Source organism: Eublepharis macularius, chromosome 13 (genome assembly GCF_028583425.1).
Source record: "Eublepharis macularius isolate TG4126 chromosome 13, MPM_Emac_v1.0, whole genome shotgun sequence".
Lineage (NCBI taxonomy): Eukaryota > Metazoa > Chordata > Lepidosauria > Squamata > Eublepharidae > Eublepharis > Eublepharis macularius.
In genome coordinates, this window is record NC_072802.1 from 45,995,370 (window position 1) to 46,015,094 (window position 19,725).

The 19,725-nt window shown below is 44.7% G+C and overlaps 1 protein-coding gene across 4 annotated transcripts; it reads left to right on the forward strand.

Annotated features, from left to right (window-relative positions):
- The first annotated feature begins 271 nt into the window (after window positions 1-271).
- On the forward strand, window positions 272-13,229 carry LOC129341191 (uncharacterized). Of its 4 annotated transcripts, none has more exons than XR_008598104.1 (7): window positions 272-1,596; window positions 2,150-2,233; window positions 2,480-2,545; window positions 2,624-10,059; window positions 10,327-10,491; window positions 11,147-11,547; window positions 12,721-13,229. XR_008598104.1 is itself a non-coding variant. In XM_054996237.1 (6 exons), exons 1-6 carry the CDS (start codon window positions 9,142-9,144, stop codon window positions 12,870-12,872), a joined length of 1,128 nt encoding a protein of 375 aa, XP_054852212.1. In that variant the 5' UTR covers window positions 272-9,141; the 3' UTR covers window positions 12,873-13,229. The 4 variants fall into 4 exon arrangements, 1 of the variants encoding a protein (XP_054852212.1); XR_008598105.1 differs by having other exon boundaries at window positions 2,624-9,484; window positions 9,883-10,059; window positions 11,147-13,229; XR_008598103.1 differs by having other exon boundaries at window positions 11,147-13,229.
- The last annotated feature ends 6,496 nt before the right edge of the window (window positions 13,230-19,725 follow it).

Genomic DNA, 19,725 nt, shown 5'->3' on the forward strand with positions numbered 1-19,725 from the left:
GAGAATGAAATAATGGTATGCCAGGAAGACAACAGTACAAAAATGCTTTGATATTATTTGAAGGACCTGATGAGGAAGAGAACAACATGTCCTTTACTTTGAACCAGCAGTGGTGATAACTGACTCCCCCGCCCCCAACCCACTGAATATTTTAGAAAGTCAGGACTGGATGGACAAAAAATATGTAACAAACACCACCTGCTTACAGTTTCTCTTCCCACATGCAGATCAGCACAGATGGAGCAAGTAAGAGATATTTCACACTCACACTTAGCAGCGTATCTGTCCCTGGTTTGCATCCCATGTTTTCAGAGTTTTCACATTAGCAAGGCATCCATGGGACGCAGAGCCGCTGTCAGTCCGGGTTATCCCCGATTTTTCTCACTGCGGACATACCGCGAATTTTCCCATAATCCGCTGCCAACTCAATGCTGATCCGATAAATCCCAGTGTGAACACTTTTGTCCCTTTTTTGCTTCTCTCTCCCCCCGCTAAGTCTTGTCGTCGGAAGCTGATTGGTCTGCATCTCCAGCTCCCCAAATGCTTCGTCCGCCATTTTTTCCCCGCTACCTAAACATTTCAGCGGTACATCTCCATTGGTGCCATCTCTATTCTTCTCTCCCCGTCTTTTGCATCCTGATAAGTTCGTGTTACGCGCCTCACATTTCCAACCCCCCCCCTTAAAAAAATGTTTGCCTAGCGGTGAGCGATTGTGGTCATGATGAACCAAACGTTTCAGTGACAACCCCTCTCCACTCAAAACTCTCTGCATTTTGACAATTCAATCAGGAACCACCATCGACATTTTCCAGTAATGAAAAATAAAATTGGCCATAACGTTTCTGCGTTCTGTGGATGCAAAGGTGCATTGAGACATCTCCAATTGTGTGTTCTACATATTTTGACTCCTTTTTTCGGGATGGGAATGGGGTTGGGGCAGTGGGTGGTGCCCTCAAACGAGGTTCAAACTCACCCCTTCTGGGATCACGTGATTTTTGTGGACCAATGGGGTGCCATTATTTGCTGGGCGGGAAATTCAACTCCTGCGATCTGTGCCACCTCCGTGCACTGCTCAACGGTTGCTCAAGGAAATGGCTGCACTAAAACCAACCAGTGGGAGAGGGGTCTCCTGGAGGGAGAAGGAGACATTGGACCTCATTGAATTTTGGGGTGAGGAGAAGGTGCAAGAGGCACTATTGCTCTGTCACAGGAACATTGATGTTTTCGAGCGCATCTCAGAGCAGATGGTGGCGAGAGGCCATGCAAGAACCGCACTCGAATGCCGGACAAAAACAAAAGCTTTGAGACAGGAGTACAAGAGGGTCGCGGCACACAATGGAAGATCGGGAAATGCCCCTGCAACATGCCCTTTCTATGCACAGCTTGCAAGAATTTTCAGAGGGGATGCAAGCATACGGCCACAAAGGGTGGCAAGAAGTCTTAACCTGCAGTCGGTGAGCAATGCCGACCCCATGGGGGAAGATCGGTCGAACCATGGCGTTCCCGCTCCATGGGAGGGATCAGAGGAACTATTCACACATCCAATGGTCACTCTACATCTTCAGGCGGTCCCCGCTTCCACTCCCAATTATTCAGGTGAGCATGCAGTTTTGACCGACATGACTGGTCCTTGGTTGGGGTGGGTTCGCTGTGCCCTCCAGTGTGCCCCGCCTGGGCAGAACTTTCCCGGAGTCTCAGGGGCATTTTTTCCTTCTGCTTAGGATTTCGGGGATATGCTCAACGGATTGATTGTGTTTGGGTTATCACTGCAGGAGAGGGATGAGGCGCAAGTGGGGGGGCATTTCCCTGATTTAACTTTTGTGCGTGGAAGGATGTGTTGTTTATTCTGCCTATGGGGACGTATAACCAATATTGTGGAAATCCGCTTCTCAAGGCAAGCTAGCGGTGGGAAACGTTTTTTACTGGGGCTGGCGCAGGTTTCAGCAGAGAAGGGCTCTGTGAAAGGAGAGGGGGACTTCACCTTGATCAGCAATGTGCAAGGTATCCCAAAGGTGGTTGGGTTATCTTCCACCAAGCATTAATCCACACCTGACAATGGTCTGTAACGTCACCTCCCTTTCCCCCCCCCCTGGAGAACCATGGTACATTAACTGTTTACCAGCCTATCACTTGTTTTCAATTACTGCAGGTTCTTCCACAGAACAAGAAACATCAATCGGAGAAGCCCCCCCAATGGACATGACCGATCCAGAGGATGAAAATGCCGCAGACGGTAAGATGCAGATAGAGTGGGGTGCTTGTGGTCAACAATCAATGCTGCCCTCCCAATGAGCCCTGGTATGCTCCGCTCCATGAGAAACATGGCTATAGTCTCAAAATAATTATCTGTTTGTGGGGGTTGGGCTACCATGGAAAATATTGGTGTAAACATCGTTCTGCTGATGTCAAGAAGACTTCTGTGAGCATGAATGAAGAAGATCAACTCATTCATTTTACAACCAAATCTTTTATTTCCAAGATCCAGATTTAACTCAGATAGAGGAGTTCCCGGAGGTGACAGGACAGGGTGCAGAGGATCCGCAAGGTAGGAAAGAGCTGAAATTGTGACCTCCGCAAACTCCTTTGTAACTACTACTTGCATAACCACTGTCCTTTCCAACAGGAGATCTGAACAATCCACCAGCAGTGGAACAACCGCAGGTCCCCACGGCACAACTGTCTCCTGCTACACGCTTAGAAAAGGCGCGCACCAGAACCAGGCGCGTCTCTGTCCTCACCAACGTTGCAGAGAGAATGCTATCTCAGGCACAGAGGGAGGAACAAAACAACAGAAAGGAACGTGGAGAAATTCTGGAGGCAACCAGCCATTGGCGTGCAGCCATGGAATCAGAGACAAGATGGCACGAGGACATTATCAGGGAGGCAAGAGAGGATCGTAGGGCTTTTATTGAGGCACAGTCACAAAATATGGAGGGGCTTAATAGGGCTGTCGGTGCCCTCAGCTCCTTGACTGAACTCTTTGTCAGGGAGCAAAGAGCAGGCCCGGTTGCAGAAACTTCCCAAAATGCCAACAGCAAAACACGCGATAACGATCATGAGAAGGCACCACTAAGAAAAAGGGCTCGGATCATTAAAAAGAGAGAAAGATATGATCCATCCCTCTGAGCCCCACATGTTTTTCCGGTGCAGCATTTGGGTTGGAATCTGCATATCACACGTATCATTGCTGTTGAAATTATGTTTGTCACAGCTGTAATTGTGTTTTTCGATGTTGGCGAGGGGTTGACAATGGCCATTGAAAAAAATTGGTTTTTGTTTCCCACCGCAATCCAGGTGCGGTTTGCCAGATCTATTTTTTGACCACGGTTGTTTGAAATGTTGACCCATGGGAGAAACTACACAGTTTTAAATTTGTTTTTTATTCTTTTCAAAACTTGAAAGATTACATGTGAGGCATCATATGGACACTTAACTAACATGCATGTTAAATAAATCTTTTCTACATCTCCTTAAACCTTGACAGCACATTATCAATGTCGGACCTCAATTTCTTGTTCTCCTCATTCAAATTCCTCACATTGTTTTCTAGCTTCTTCACCAAGGCCTGCAGGCTGTCCATCCTTCTGTTGGTTTTCTTTGCTGTGGAAACAAAAGGTGTAAGCGCAGAGTGGCCACTTCTGTGTTCACAAACGTTGTAAGTCATTGATGGTTACTTACCGCAGCTGAGGCATGTTCCCACTGCCTTGTGAACAGTCTCCAGTATCTCAAGGGGCTGTTCCCTTGCCAAAGATGAAGAAGGCACATTTACAGTGTGTAGTGGACACCGCGCTTGAATGCATTCCTCACAGGGGTCACCTGAAAAGGGGGTTTGGAGAACTTGATTTAATTTTGTTCATTGTCATTACAGAGCACGTGTTTAACATGTGGCAGAATGACGGTGTAGTTAGTTCCATTTGTGTACCTGAATGCTCAGTCAGCTGTTCTGGTGGAATCACTGCTTGCTGAGGTGTGACTTCTTCATTGAACTCGGAGCAGTTTCCCTCTTCTTGCTTCACTGCCTCAGAACTGGGTTGCAAGGCCATTTCATCCATTGGCACGGTCACCTCTGAGCCTGTTTCCTCCGTGGGCTCCTCCTCCCCCTCATGTCTGTATGATGTTGCTGGAGAAACACATGAAGAGAATTAAAACATCAGTAAGAGCAGTATTGATGAAATGTTATGAACAAGGAATTCTGACTAATTCAAAAAATGGGGCAAGGGAATGTTGAAATGCTGATCACCCTAGGCAACCGATGCTGTATCATGTGTAGGGATTTAGGGAATGCCGTTTAGATTAGAAGGCCGGTTTGGGATCTTGGGCAGGGAGGGGGGGGAATACCCATGGAGGAATGATAAGGGCTGAGGTGTGTGGAATGCTGTTTTTACTTACCGCACAGTAGCCGAGTCATCTTTAAGAGAACACATTAAAAATATGTGCCGACATAAACCATAAACCTTTCCCAAAGAACAGAAACAAAACAACTTTTAAACATGGTGGGATAGTCTTCAAGGACAGGGCACAGTCCCAGTGCCGTTCAGTGCCACGTGTTCCTGTGTTCCATGTGCTGATCCCAACACAGCATGCCTGTTCTGGGGTTTTTCCTTGAAAACTTCCATCCAACATTCCTCTCATTCAGGAAATTGGTGCCTTGTACCAACATACATTTCCATCTTAGTGAGGGGATTGGGATGGGTGAGGGGGGGGGGAAGACACGGTGTTTGATGATGGTGCAAGGGGGGCCCATCTCACTTAAAGCATGGTGAAAACATTTTTAGAGGTGTGCCTTCACAAAATAAACATCCCACAGTACTTCATTTACCTTCATGGTGGACTCCAAAACAAGGTGCCCCATTCTTCAAACAATATCCATGTTTCTATATGGAGAAAAAGGAATTCATCTTCCCAGGTAGTTCAGGGTGGCCTTTTGTAATCAAAATGCTGCCAACTTTCATGGTGCCTGCTCCCACCTGTCCTAACTTCCTCTAACATGGTTCAGGCAGATGCCGGTTGGGTGGTCCTTTTAATGGACTGAAAAATATGTTGTTCTTGGCACCCTCTTTCTCCATCATCTCCCACGTTGAAAATAAGAGAGGCTGGTCGTTCTGGGGTTAGGAATATTGCATGAAAGATGCCCAGTGACATCAGGGGAACGTTTCCTACCTGTCCTCCAACCCCCCAAGCAAGCACCAAGGCAAACCAACCTGGAGGGGGGGGGCATTTGGTTCCACCTCGAAGGGCGGTTCTCGTGCCACACAACTTCGTGCCTTTAACTGTGCGGTAGACCAGACACCGTCTACATTGGTGGTGGGGGAGAACACCAAAGGGCATCTGGAGAGCTGGGTGTGATTCCCCACTCCTCCGCTTGAAGACAGCTGGGTCACCTTGGCCGAGTCACAGTTCTTTGGAGCTCTCTCAGCAACACCCACCTCACAGGGTGACTTTTTTGGGGGAATAATAACAGTTAGTAAACCGCTCTGAGTGGGCATTAGGTTGTCCTGAAGGGCGGTATATAAATCGAATGCTATTATTATTATTATAGGGGAAAATAGGGCACAAGTCACCTCACCTTACAGAGCAACCCAAAACACAATTGCTATAAGAAAGGATTTTTTATGTCACTTGTTTGAATATAAAAACCGGTGGGTGCAGACCTAAGGCCGTGACAGCATTCCCTCAACCAGAGAGATAACACTACGTAATTCACACACAATAATCCCCCGATCAAAATTGCTGGCAGAATTTGTGCATGCTATTTGTGTTATTTGGTGTTGTAGGCTGCTTTCGTGTCCTGTTGTGCCCACCAAATGGGAACCTGAAAGACCTTAAAGAAATAATTTTTTTTATTTCCCGTGATAGAGTTTGGTTTAATTCTGCACAGTATGGTTAGTTGTGTTATGTACTGCCTGTGTTATGTCTCACACTGTCCTTCTCAATTTTAGTTTGAAGGAGAGAATGGTTTTTTTATAATAGAGTACTTTGGTGTGTGGTTGTCATTTTTCCTTTGTTCTGTAGGTGGTTCCCATCGCAGGGAACACTGTGGAAGTGTGACGTTGGGGGAGGGTGTTTGTGGATCTGATGCTGTTTCACACGGATAAGCTAGCATTCAACAGTGTGCTGACCATCTTGGCACCCCTGGGCTGTGCAATGATGAACCCTTTTTTTCACTTTCTCTCTTTGTGGAAACCCCTCCTGCTCACTTGATGCCCACCAAACAGAACATTTCTTACCATGATGTTATAAAAATTTATTTCAAAACAGGAATGGAACAATGAGAATTCACTCATTAGATCATCATTGAATCTCTAAACAAAGCTTTCTAACAAACCATGTTTCATAGGAATCCAGCACTTGCAACTGAATGCATGACACATCCAATCAAGGCAAAACCAACAAGAAACATTTTTTGAAACCGTGAGTCCAACCTCTGAACATGCAACAAGTTCAACCACAGATTTTTTCACAATCAGACTGAAGAGTTTTTTATATTGTTAGATTTCTCTGTTTCGAAACATGTGGCGTGCAAGGGCATCGCGCACCAACTTCCCCTCCTCCCGGTGCCTTCTGTCTCCCACAGGGAGTTCAAGAGATTCCTCATCCACCTCCACAGGCCTCACGGGAGAATCATCCTCTGGAATGCCATGACCTTTCAATTCACAAATGTTATGTAGCACCACACACGCGGTAGCTATGCAGGTCACATTCTCCTCCGCAACCATAAGCTGTGACCTCAAACACCTCCAGCGCCCCTTCAAACGTCCGAAACATCTTTCCACTATGGTCCTAGCTCTGGTGAGGCAGCGGTCAAAGTATGCTTCTGCGGGAGTGTGGGGCCTATTGAAGGGCTTCATCAGCCACCTTCTCATGGGGTAGGCTGCATCAGATATGATGAGTGGTGGCACGGTTACACCCTCTATTGTAAGACTGGGGTTGCCTGGCACAAACACCCCCGCATCCATTGCCGTACAAATTGCAGAATTCACAAAAACAAAGGCGTCATGGTTCCGCCCACTCCAGCCAACCTCTGCATCAATGAATCTTCCAGTATGGTCCACCGTGCCCTGGATGAGAATGGAATTGAATTTCTTGCGGTTGATGTACTCCCGTCCACGGCCTTTAAATTTGCAAATGGCAACATGGGTGCCATCAACTGCACCAATGCAATGAGGAAAGCCAAGTTTCTGAAATCCAGACATAATCTGCAATGAAAGAGAAAAAAACAAGATTGCTGTTAGAGAGAATCCCCTCTTTCTCCCACCGCCTATATTCATAATCTCCTCACTACAGCGCTGAGGCAGTCTCACATCTCCAGAATCCAGAGGAGTTAGCCATAGTCTGTACTAGTGAAATAAAAAAGAGTACAGTAGAACCCTCAGCACTTGCAAATTTTACTGTAGCTCAAGCTTTTGAGAATCACAGTTCGCTTGTTCAAACGCACAAGAAAAAAGGGAACCGCGACTCTCGAAAGCTCATGGCACGATAAAATTGGTTTAAAGGTGCAGCTCATTGCCTACATGTCAGCAACATAGTTTTTTGTGCTTCAAATTGTAATCTTTGACCAGTACAGTTTGAATGGAGACTGTTACTCTGGGAGATGAGTGCGTACTCACCCTCGCCACATCAGGTCCAAGGCACACGACTCTACTGAGTAGCTCCAATTCTATCGCCAAGCAGACCTCCAAGACGATTCCTGCCACTGTTGAAATACCCACTCCGAATTGGTTCATGCATTGACGGTAAGTCGAACAGTTGGCAAGATACCAAAGTGCTATGGCGACTCTCATCTCCACAGAGATTGGATTGCGAAGTCTGGTGCGCTGACGGGAAAGACGGTGCCCTATGGAATGAACCAATTCATTGAAAGTCTCCCTGGTCATACGAAAATTTTCAATCCACAGCTGGTCATCCCATATGGCAGTGACGAAATTGTCCCACCAGTCCCTGCTACGGGGATAAATCCAGTAGCGACGGGGGACTCTGATTCCGGCTACAGCGAGAAAACGTGCTCTGTTCATTGCTGTTCTCCTTGTTCTCCATAAAGGCGGAGGTATGCACCTCAGTGCAAGTGATTTCCTAAGCATTCTCCTTCTTCTAACCACTCGCATCCAGTAACTGTTGCAGGCATCGATCGATCGCTGAATATAGATAAAGATGATGTGAAGCAAGGCCAGTGCCAATGCTCGGACCGCAGACATAATTCAGCAGAATAAAATCGGGCTCAAAAAATCCTCCGCAATTCCAAAGTATGCCGTGAGACAAATGTGTTCACAAGAGTGGAGAACGCACAGTTCCAAGGAAAACTCCCGCCCAAGTTGGCCAGCCTATCATCGTGGCCACATTTTTGGCGGGAGAAAAATCATGACTTCCTAGAGGGGAGGAAGGACATTTGCTAGGGATAGTTGTGCTTGTGTCTTTTAGGGCAAAGAGCATAGAGTAGACTTGCAGGAGCAGATTGACCAGTTCTTCCACTCAAATGTCGCGATGACTACACATGTGATGGAGCAAAATTAAGAGGGGCGGATTACAGTGGATTGATGTGTTGACCCCCTCCCCAGTCCAGTTTTCCTGACTCTGAAACACCTAAAAAAAAAAAAATAGCGGTATGTATGTTTTGTGAAGTAGCGCTTTGTTTTATTAAAAAAAAAGTACTCGGTCCCGTTTTTTTCAAGCACAAGGAATGCAGTCAGTCTAAAGCGTTGTGTGATTCTTTGCCCTGTCAATTCGCACACGCACCACTGTCTTGTTCGGTTCCCACAATTTCTTTCCCCTTTACTAGTCACGTGATGGAAAAGAAATCGAGTTTCACGTTCATCCATCCACGAAAGAGTAAAAAACGGTGCGGTAGGGTAGGAAATCTTGTCCTAGATTTTTTTTTAAAATGGTTTATCTGTGTTCACCACGAATTAAACAAAAATACACTTCAATGTCACAGTCACAAGTCCACACGCTTCTGAGAAATTATCATAAGCCTCCACTTGATCTGTCCACCAAAATAAATTTTTACTTGAGAACATTCCATGTTTTTGGCGGGCACTAAGACGATTGGCTAAAATCGTTGAGGGGGCGGGCGGATGAAATGGGAGACCAATCACTCTTGAGAGAACTTTTTGGAATTTGTGTGTGGCGCAGTTCACTTGGTGCAAAATGATTTCCCGGCGTCATGGAAATGTCTGGGAAGTGGAGGAGGTATCTCTTCTTCTGAGGGTTGTTCGGAGGAGTGGGCATGCATCTCGGTTAATGGCCAGCACGCAATCAAGCAACCGCGGCATCTATCGATTTCTTTCAAGAGTGCTACGCAGTCGCGGATTTCATCGAACGGCCAACCAGTGTCGAAGCAAATTCCAAAAACTGAAGTCCGATTTCATTTCATCAATGGAGGCACTGCAATGCATTCCTAGAAGCAGTCGTAGAATTAGGGTGCACAACGCGATGATGCTAATCTGGAAGGCGGCAGGGAGGCCTCGATGTCAAGAAAGACCTCATGATGGTGAGTTTTTTGAACCCCCCCCCCTTCCATGGCGGACCATGCAAGTCCCCCATGTTTAATGACACCTTTTTAGTGGCATGTTCTCAAAGAGACTTCATTCCTCATTAACAAATGGGTGGTTTTTGAAGTCAACCTTCTGTTTGTCACGCTCTAATTTTAATCTTCGAATTATTTGTCACGATTGGAAAGCCATAGAGTGTTCTTAGAGAAATACCATCTCCTCAAAAGCATCTTTCATGTTAATATGCAATTCCCCCGGTCACCACTTTTATGCTATGCATCCTGTTTGATCCCTTTAACTGAATGCCTGGATCATAAAAAGCAAAGTAAGTAAAGGGAAACATTATCAGGGCGATCATTCCGTTTTTTACCATTGTTCAAATGATTTTTCATTTCAGAGATTATCTGTGAAAGAGCAGTCAAGATTGAAGAAACTTCATCTGAGGATGATGAGAATTCAGAAACTGTTGCAGTGGAATCATCAAGTGCAGCAGAATCTGATGCGCAAGCCTATGCACCTCTTGGAGTGACAACTGAAGACCCAGCAAAGATCAATACAGCAGCAGTTCCTCAAGGTAAGTTTAACTTTTTATGTGATTGTCAGCTTACTAGAGTTTACCCATGGCAAACTAATTCAAAAACCATCGACAGGATTCTTAGGAAGTCATGAACTCCAAACAAAGCCACCATTTTTAATTTGTTTTTTGATCCGTCATCAGATCAGAAAATGGTGCAATTTTAAAAATTTGCTTTCTTGTCCAAGTACTTTGAGAAGTGAGTGGTGTATTCCATGTACCAATAACAAGATCATTAATTGGAATTCTGCTGTATTAAATCACTAGCTTCAGAGAGAGAAAGAACAGATGACAGTGGATCTCATTGCCTAGAAACTGAAGAAACCGTAATCGTTATATCTTCCGGCAGTAGTCACGAAGAAGCAACTGATGACATGACTGCTCCTGAAACCATAATGCCCGGAGATGTATCTCCACAACCGAGTACCTCAGGTAATTTTTTGTGTGGTTCACACGTGCCATCAAGAGCTGCTCTGAAAATTGTGGGATTGCATGAGATTCTGCAGGAATGAATGGCCATTATTTTGCCAATCAAAGCACTATTGCCTGGGCAAAATACCATCAAGGTAACCAGATCCACTCTCAGCTAAAACAAAACATATTTGTTCTCCATGATGACTCCTTTGAAGGTGAGTGGAGTACAACTAACACCTTGTCAACGTTTCTTGAGTGGTACGTGAAGTGAACACGATCTCTTGATATAGCTCTCATCACTAGAAAACAATTTCAGCCTTTATTTTTCAAGGGTGTTTAGCAGTGTTCCCATTATCTTGTTTCCTTTGTTTTTTCCTGTGCCTAAGGCTGTTATCTTCTGCGCGGTTTCTCCGGCAGAAAAAATTGTCTCTGTATCAGCAGTCCAAAGTCTTCATAACCCAAAGTGGTGACTTATCTTCCATCCTTCATCATCGTGAATGTAAACAATGCCCAACATGTGGTGATGAGGAGATCAGTTCATTCCTTGAACAAAACACACTGCGGCTCTAAAGATGTCAAGCATAGGCTCAAACTACAGCCTTGCCAACACTTGCACAACCTTCAGATGTGGGATTCCTCTGGAAATTTCTAACAAAACCTTTTCTCTTTCTAGCTTCTTTAGCAACACACAGTGGTGCCGCAGTGAGAAAGTATGCCATGAGCGCTGAGCACAAACTTCACATAATTGAGGAAACAACTTCTTCTGATGCTGAGGATGAGGACAGAAACGCCGTTGAGGAAGGCAGAACCGAGGATGCAGAGGGAACTCCAGTTCTCTCATTTTCCACAGGCACGTTTTAGCTATGCCACATTTGAGTGGAGTTACATTTTTCGCTGATTTATTTTGCTGGGTGACACTTCAATATCTGCCTAAAATATTGACTGACTTTAATTTTGCAGGTGATACTTCAGCGGGAGGTTTGCGTGACATGATGCCAAATAAAGACCAATCCGCTGATATTGGCGAGATCTATCGTAGTATGCAGGGAATACAATCTCTATGTCTATCAAGAAGTAAGTATGACTATTCCAAGGAAAACTTGAGGCAGAGTTTGGTGTGGTGTTTCTGATCACGCGGCTCAGATCAGGCGCGACAGTACCAATCCCACATCACGTATGGAAGTCAGTAGGGAAACATTCACCGAGTCATTGATATGTGGATTCATAGATCCAGATAAGTCATCAGTTCTAGTCTGTGGTCACATAATCAAATAGTGTCCGTTCAAAACTATTGACATAACCGATGTAATTGAAGCACATTTCATGAATCACTAGACTATTTGGCAGATGCAAGTAGGCACAAAGGATACATTTTTCATAGGTTTTGAACGCGTGGTGGGTGCAGGGTGGATTCAAACAACTCCTTCCAATATGTGGATGCAAACATCTCCCCCTGGTATGCAGATCAGTCCATCCCTGTAATGGGTCATAGGAGTGGCCACGTTAGTCTGCGGTTGCAGAATAAAAGAGACTCCTCCGGCACCTCCGAGAACAACCACTTCCAATGTTGCGGATTCCTTTGATAACCAGGGCTCTCCCCACCAGATAAAGTTTGACAAAGAGAACTGTGAACACCAAAAGCCAAAATATCGGCTTTCGTGGAACACACATCTCTCCGTCAGATGCGTCCAGTGGTGAGAGCTATGTTTCTCCACAGATTTTGCTGCATTAGTTTCAGTTGGTCTGGGAGGTGAGGCCATACTCTTTTGCAATTTGCAAACATGTAGTTATAGCTTGGCTTCCATGTACCTTATCATGGGCAAAATGATCTCAATATCATAAGAATATGGTTGCATTGGCATATCAGATGGAAATGTAAGCATCTACCCCACAGTGTCCACTCCTTTTATGCACCTAACCATTATCTTTTGACCCACTATGCAACGTACAAAGAGCGCAACTCATAACGACAACTTACGCTTAAATTAAATGGGTCAGTATCAAGGGTACAACTGGACTCTGTTTGATTTTGTTTTCTGGAGCCATCTCAGCACCACCAACCGTACCTGGTGATTGTTTTGTGGATATTTTCAAACCTTGAAAAATGCCAGGAATGGCCTTCAAGTTTTCCACAAGGATTAAAAAAAATTGTTTGTCACTGGTGTGGTTTTGATAACCGCAAAGTTCTCGCAATGTCGAAACCCATCTCTTCATGAAGAAATAAATTTTTTTGCTGTTTCTCAACAGTGGGAAGATACCATGAAAGAATATGCCGATTGGAGAGAAACAATAGAAGCCTTCACAAAGAACTGAGTTCTCTAAAGAAAAAGGTTTCTGCACTTGAGCGAGGTCATCGTAGCTCAGGATCAGAGCAATCAGGAGATGACAAGAAGAATTAGCCAGTGTTATGTCAGCTTGAAGAATGTTTAAGCAATATTTTAGTTTGTTTCAGAAAGAAAAAAAATGTATGTTTAAAAATAACGTAATGGAAGGAAAGATTACAATTGACAACTCTCACATGTCAATTATTTCCAGTGCTTTATGAATCATGTTGAAGTTGTTTGCAATGTGGATAATAATTTCTCATGAACAGCAAAAGCAAGATCTTATTTTCATTTTTTTCTAATCACTGTGTGGTTCTAATGTCATGCAAAATTGGAATTTTGAATCAGTGACAAGATTTTTGTTCCTTGGTGTTGGGAAGTCTGTGTTATTTGTTTCTGATAAATAAATCTGTTTTCAATGTTAAAAAATAAGACATTGTGTGTGTTAAACGTTGTTATGGACTGAGAATTTTTCAGAGGTGTCCCCGCAGTTCACGAGCAATCTATTTATTATGCTTGACACTTAACATCTATCATGGCTCGGTTTCAATAGTTGACAAGGCCGTATGTGTCTGTGATGGGTAAACATGAGAACACCTCAAGATGTTAGTTAATTGCAGCAGTTAGGCAACCACCCCACCGGTCCCTATCTTGGGGAAAAATTGAAAAAGATGCCACACAGAGTCATTCATAACATAGGTTTATGTTGTTTCCTGAACTATCAGTCCAGTGGAGCAAGCAAACATGGAACAGTTGTAAAGGTGAAAATCTATTGACATACTGTTACTGCATGACAGAAATCCAGGGAGAAGCCGCAGCTTGCAGCAGACTCTAGAACCATAAGTTGACAGACCCACACGTCACCTCCCCTGGCATCCTCATCTTGAATTTATCCACACGGTCAAAAGAAGCCTGTTCCCCTGATCACACTAGATGCAATAGCATCTTTCATGTTGTGGATCAAGTCACATAGCAGAAACAAAAAGAGGACCCACAAGTGACAAAAGGCACAGATGGAACCAATGGTCATATGACATGCTGCTTCGATGCAGGAAGTGGGAAAGCAAGTCTTGAAGCATCTCTGCCTCAATGCTGTCAAGTGGACTTTTAAGCTGTCTGTCGTGTGGCAGAACGCACAGTCTGCTGCATTTCACATTGTAACATGAGGATCAACAACCTTGGTCCCATCTGTGCCGTTTGTCAGCTGACGTTCCATGTCCACTGGTAGTAAGAACTGACAGATGACTTGGTCATTAGCCACCCCCCCTCCCCCTTTCTGGGCAGAGTGGGCAGGAGAAGGTGGTTGAAAGTATAACTTCTAGGTGGGAGGGAACAAATATGAGACGTTCCACCACACGCGGTATAAATGCGTTATTGCTGGGACATTCTCCCCAAAAGCATCCAACAGGAGTTGAATGAATGGCCTGTTTGATGAACCCAGCTCACCAGGAGCATTACGGGGATGATCCGCAGACACACTTTTCAAGGTCCTCTGAATAAGTAACCAGGATCATATTTAAACCTTGGTCGCTGTACTGTGATGTCTGTGTTCAGCATGCACTCACACACTTTTATTGGGCGCCTGCAACTCACGTATGAATCCCACCCGTGACCCAAATTAAACGAGCAACCATGCACGGGGGACTCCTCTCAGCTAGATTCCACCTCTGTATTAAAGGTGGGGTTAATGAGCTCTCTTTGGCAAGAGGGGCACTAAGCTAAAGAACGGCGCGCCTAAGAAGACAGCGGCTATGGCTGGGAAAACAGAATAAAGCGTAGGAAGAGAAAACTCAAACCCTTCTCTCTAGCTTGCCTGCTGACGCCGCAGGCGCGGTATTTAAAAAAACAAAAAAAAAAAAACCCCGGCGAAACGTTTCCACGCATGCGTGCTTTTTTGGATAGTTTTGTTTTAATTGAGAGCCCGGAAATTCCGCGGCTAAGACGGGGTATCTCTGGTAATGTGAAAAAAATCTCGGGAGGCTGATTCGGGGATTAGTACAAGTGTGAAAGGACAGGGGGGAAATCCGCAGCCGCCTCCATCGGCGTGACTTCTACTTGACAGCGCGGTAAACACCGAGTGTGAAATATCTCTAAGAGACGGAACAGGGGAGGTTTATGTACCTGCAAGGTTTGTCAAGCAGGACTGATTCCTGATCAGCTTCCAGGGTGCAAAAAGCATGTGCTGATGTGGAGATCATTCTCAGGGCCCTGGGGCTTCAGTGGCTGGCTTGTAAATAGGCTTGTCTATAACTTTAGGTAGGAAAATTCCTAGAAATTTGGGGGTGGAGCCTGGGGCAGTAGAGTTTTGGGAGGGTATGGAGCTCTGCAGAGTATAGTGCCATAGAGTCCACCTTCCAAAGCAGCCATTTTCTCTAGGGGAACTGAGATCTGTCATCCGGGAATCTGTTGTAATTCTATATCTCCAGGCCTGACCTGAAGGCTTGCAACCCTATTGAGTGGCTCTATCTTAAAAAAATAATAGAGGGTCCATAAACAAATACAGTGGATAGTAAAAACAACAAATCAACATAACATGGCTCAGACCTGTCTGTATATGAGGCAGGTATTAGAGGTATTAGAATGCTGAGGTAGCAAAACAGTACCATTTCAGACTGTGGAGAAGGGGAGGGTTACGCTTTTGAATGTTGGAAAACTTTAAGAGAAATTTCCTGGCAAATTAAGAAAATAGCACATTGAGGGAAAGATATACCCTTATTTTCTCATGCAGTGCCAGTTTTCTATTTACAGGGAATTGTAGAGGAAATTTGGAAAAACCGGTTCAGTTCAGACTGGTCAACTGCCTCAACACTCTGACTTTAGTTCATGACCCGTGTACCCCTGGTGTGAGTTTCAGGTCTTCAATGCTGCATGAAATGTTATATGTAACAAGCTTACTTTCCTTCTTGGAATTTGTCTCTTTAATCCCAAGCCCCCTCCCCTTTTCAGCTTCTTCCAGACTTCTGACTCCCTTGTTCCATGTAGAGCAGGGGTCTTCAACCTTTTTGATCTTGTGGGTACATTTGGAATTCTGACACAGTGTGATGGGTGTGGTCACAAAATGGCTGCTACAGGAGGTGGGGCCATCCACAAAATGGATGCTAACTCTTATGTTCAGCCCTACCGTGAAGATCCTTATGAAGTGGAAGTAGCTTCTGCCAAAGCAATTTTAAAAATCTACACTGCTAATCAAATATCTAATGGCCAGCCAGAAGCCATGCTTAGCAAAAGCCCCACCTGGCCCCAGCCACTTCTAAAAACACAAGGTGGACACCAAGAAAGGTATCAGCAGGTGCTTTGGTGCCTCACAGGCACCATGTTGGAGAACACTGAAGTAGAGTATGTCAGTCAGATCCATTTACAGCAAGCAACGATGAAATCAATCACATTTTTTTCACATATACATTCATCCACTTTCTGTTTCTGCAGATAATAAAAGGTCAAGGGAAATTAATTGGGCCCTACAAGATAGAAAAGGAAATGAAGGGCAATGTATTTGATATAACTGATGACCACAAAATGATTATCCATTCTCTAGAGTTTATAGTGACCAAATGTATAATTCTACCCCTAAATCTCCAGGAATTTCCCAACCTGGACCTAGCAAACTTAAGTCCCCCTAACATCCACCATAAAACACAAATCAACTTTGTGTCCAGAGTACATCATAAAAATTATGGATAATGCTGCTGTGGCTGAGACATGGCTCCTCGTGATTTTTACTGTTGTGTGGCTCTCTCTTGCTAGAGGGGGTAAGTAAGGCTTTCGCATGAACTCTCCAGGCCCATCTCGGGCACCATTGTTTTGTGTGTTGTGCTCAACAGGCCATTTCTGCAACAGTAGCATGGTATGAGAAAAATATTATTTAACAGGATCTGCTAATAGCAGCACTAATATCCAAATCACACAACCTAAAGACAGCAGAGTCTTCATTCCTTTGCACTGATGTAAAATGCCACTCTGAGAAGAAATAAGCTTGCAATTCCCAAACTCTCAGGCCACTACACCCTTGGTTGCATAAAGTCATCCCCAGCGCTCCCTACCCTATAAAAGGCATTATTCAGAATAGCAGTTTACACTACCCACTAAGGAAGATAAAATTCAAACCAGTAAACATTAATTGCACAATGGTTGGGGGTTTTCCGGGCTGTATTGCCGTGGTCTTGGCATTGTAGTTCCTGACGTTTCGCCAGCAGCTGTGGCTGGCATCTTCAGAGGTGTAGCACCAAAAGACAGAGATCTCTCGGTGTCACAGTGTGGAAAAGATGTAGGTCATTTGTATCTACTCAGGAGGGGTGGGGTTGAGCTGAGTCATCCTGTAAGAGTTTCCCAGGGTGTGGAATGCTAATGGCGGGAGGCTTCACTGTATCCTGAGGAGGTTCTTTTGCATATGGATTGGTGCTTGATGTGCTAATCTTCTCTGCAGGGCTATTGTCGGGTGTGGAGTGTTTTGTTGGCCTGGTGTTTTTCAGAACTGGAGCCCATGCTCTGTTCATTCTTAAGGTTTCTTCTTTCCTGTTGAAGTTTTGCTTATGCTTGTGAATTTCAATGGCTTCCCTGTGCAGTCTGACAAAGTAGTTGGAAGTGTTGTCCAGTATTTTGGTGTCCTGGAATAAGATACTGTGCCCTGTTTGAGTTAGGCTATGTTCAGCCACTGCTGATTTTTCAGGCTGTCCAAGTCTGCAGTGTCTTTCATGTTCTTTTATTCTTGTCTGGATGCTACGCTTTGTGGTCCCGATGTAAACTTGTCCACAGCTGCAGGGTATACGGTATACTCCTGCAGAGGTTAGGGGGTCTCTGCTGTCTTTTGCTGATCGTAGCATCTGTTGTATTTTTCGGGTGGGTCTGAATACTGCTTGAAGGTTATGCTTTTCCATAAGCTTTCCCATCTGATCAGTAATTCCTTTGATATATGGCAAAAACACTTTTCCTGTAGGTGACTGTTTTTCCTTGGTTGTTTGATTCATCCTGGGTTTGATTGCTCTTCGGATTTCATTTCTGGAGTAGCCATTTGCCTGAAGTGCGTGGTTTAGATGATTAATTTCCTCATTGAGAAAGCGCGGCTCACATATCCGTCTTGTACGATCCACTAATGTTTTCATTATGCCTCTTTTCTGTCGGGGGTGGTGATTGGAGTTTTTGTGTAAGTACCGATCAGTGTGAGTTGGTTTCCTGTAGACCTTGTGACCTAACTGAAAGTTTGCTTTGCGGATGACCAAGGTATCCAGGAATGAGAGTTTTCCCTCACTTTCTTTCTCCATTGTGAATTGTATGTTCAGGTGGATGTTGTTGAGATGATTCAAAAACTCCCTCAATTCTTCCTCCCCATGGCTCCAAATGATGAATGTATCATCCACAAACCGGAACCATACACTGGGTTTGTGGGGTGCTGATTCTAGAGCTGTTTTTTCAAAATGTTCCATGTAGAAGTTTGCTATAACTGGGCTGAGTGGGCTCCCCATGGCCACCCCATCCATCTGTTCATAGAATTCGTTGTCCCATTGGAAGTAACTGGTTGTCAGACAATGATGGAGTAAGGCTGTTACATCCTCTGGGAAAATCTGATTAATCAGTGCAATAGTGTCTTTTACTGGAACCTTGGTAAACAGGGATACAACATCAAAACTGACAAGTATGTCTTGTGGATTGAGTTTCAGAGAACTGATTTTGTTGATGAAATCTGCTGAATCTTTGATGTAAGACGAGGTTTTCCCGATGTGGTCCTGCAGGAGATCTGCCAGATGTCTAGCTAATTCATATGTCGGTGAACCAATGGCACTCACAATGGGTCGGAGTGGGACTGAATCTTTATGTATTTTGGGGAGTCCATATAGTCTAGGTGGCTGTGCTTCAGTCTTGCATAGTTTTCTGTGCGTGTCGGGATGTTTTCCACACTGTGACACTGAGAGATCTCTGTCTTTTGGTGCTACACCTCTGAAGATGCCAGCCACAGCTGCTGGCGAAACGTCAGGAACTACAATGCCAAGACCACGGCAATACAGCCCGGAAAACCCCCAACAACCATCGTTCTCCGGCCGTGAAAGCCTTCGACAATACATTAATTGCACACTTATTCAAAATTCAATTAAAGTATTTTGGTTTAATTAATTCAACAAAATTAATTATCTTGATCCAGTGATACCCGTTTTTCAAAGTCAGATTGTCATTTAGCAAGAATCTTAGATACCACATTTAGTAACTACTTCCCTGTCTGGGTTCCACCAGATTTCACCACCATGTAGAGTCAGAAACTTGAAGTGAGGAAGGTGTTTCACTCTTGGTTCTACTTTGGTCAATTGTAAATAAGCAAACAATCTGCTCAGAGGGGCCCATCTCCAGCACTCCCTGCCACCCCTTTGCCTCTTAGAGCCAAGCTACAAGTGACGAATTACACTTGCCTGGCAAGTGAACAGACTCACGTATATTCCTCCCTGTTCACTTGCCATTCACTTGCCCCCCTAGGTAATCCCACCCTCCCCCAGGGGGCAGTACCACTCACTTTGGGAACTACTGCCTTTAGCGCATAGAAGGGTTTGGACAAAGTGCTGGTTGGTTAGCGCATAAAAGGGTTTGGACAAAGTGCTGGTTGGTTCACAATGACAGAGGAAGCAGCTGGCTGCTCAAGGGGGTGTGGTACAGTAGAGATTCAAATTACAGCCAAGAAGAATGGGTTAAAAATCCTCAGTGGTGAAGCACACGGAATGAACTCATGCCACTCAGTCTCAGCCTAACCTACCTCAGTAGGTTGGTGTGAAGATTATGTAGAGCAAGGGATAAAATATGTACTATGGGCAGGACAACAATGTTGAGGCTAGATTTATAGACTGGGTGGGGGTGGAGGGCTGGCAGCATATTTTATTTATTTTAACATAGGTACATGCCTGCTTTCTTCTGAGAACCTCTGTATGCCATGGGTTCAGCCATGACTAGG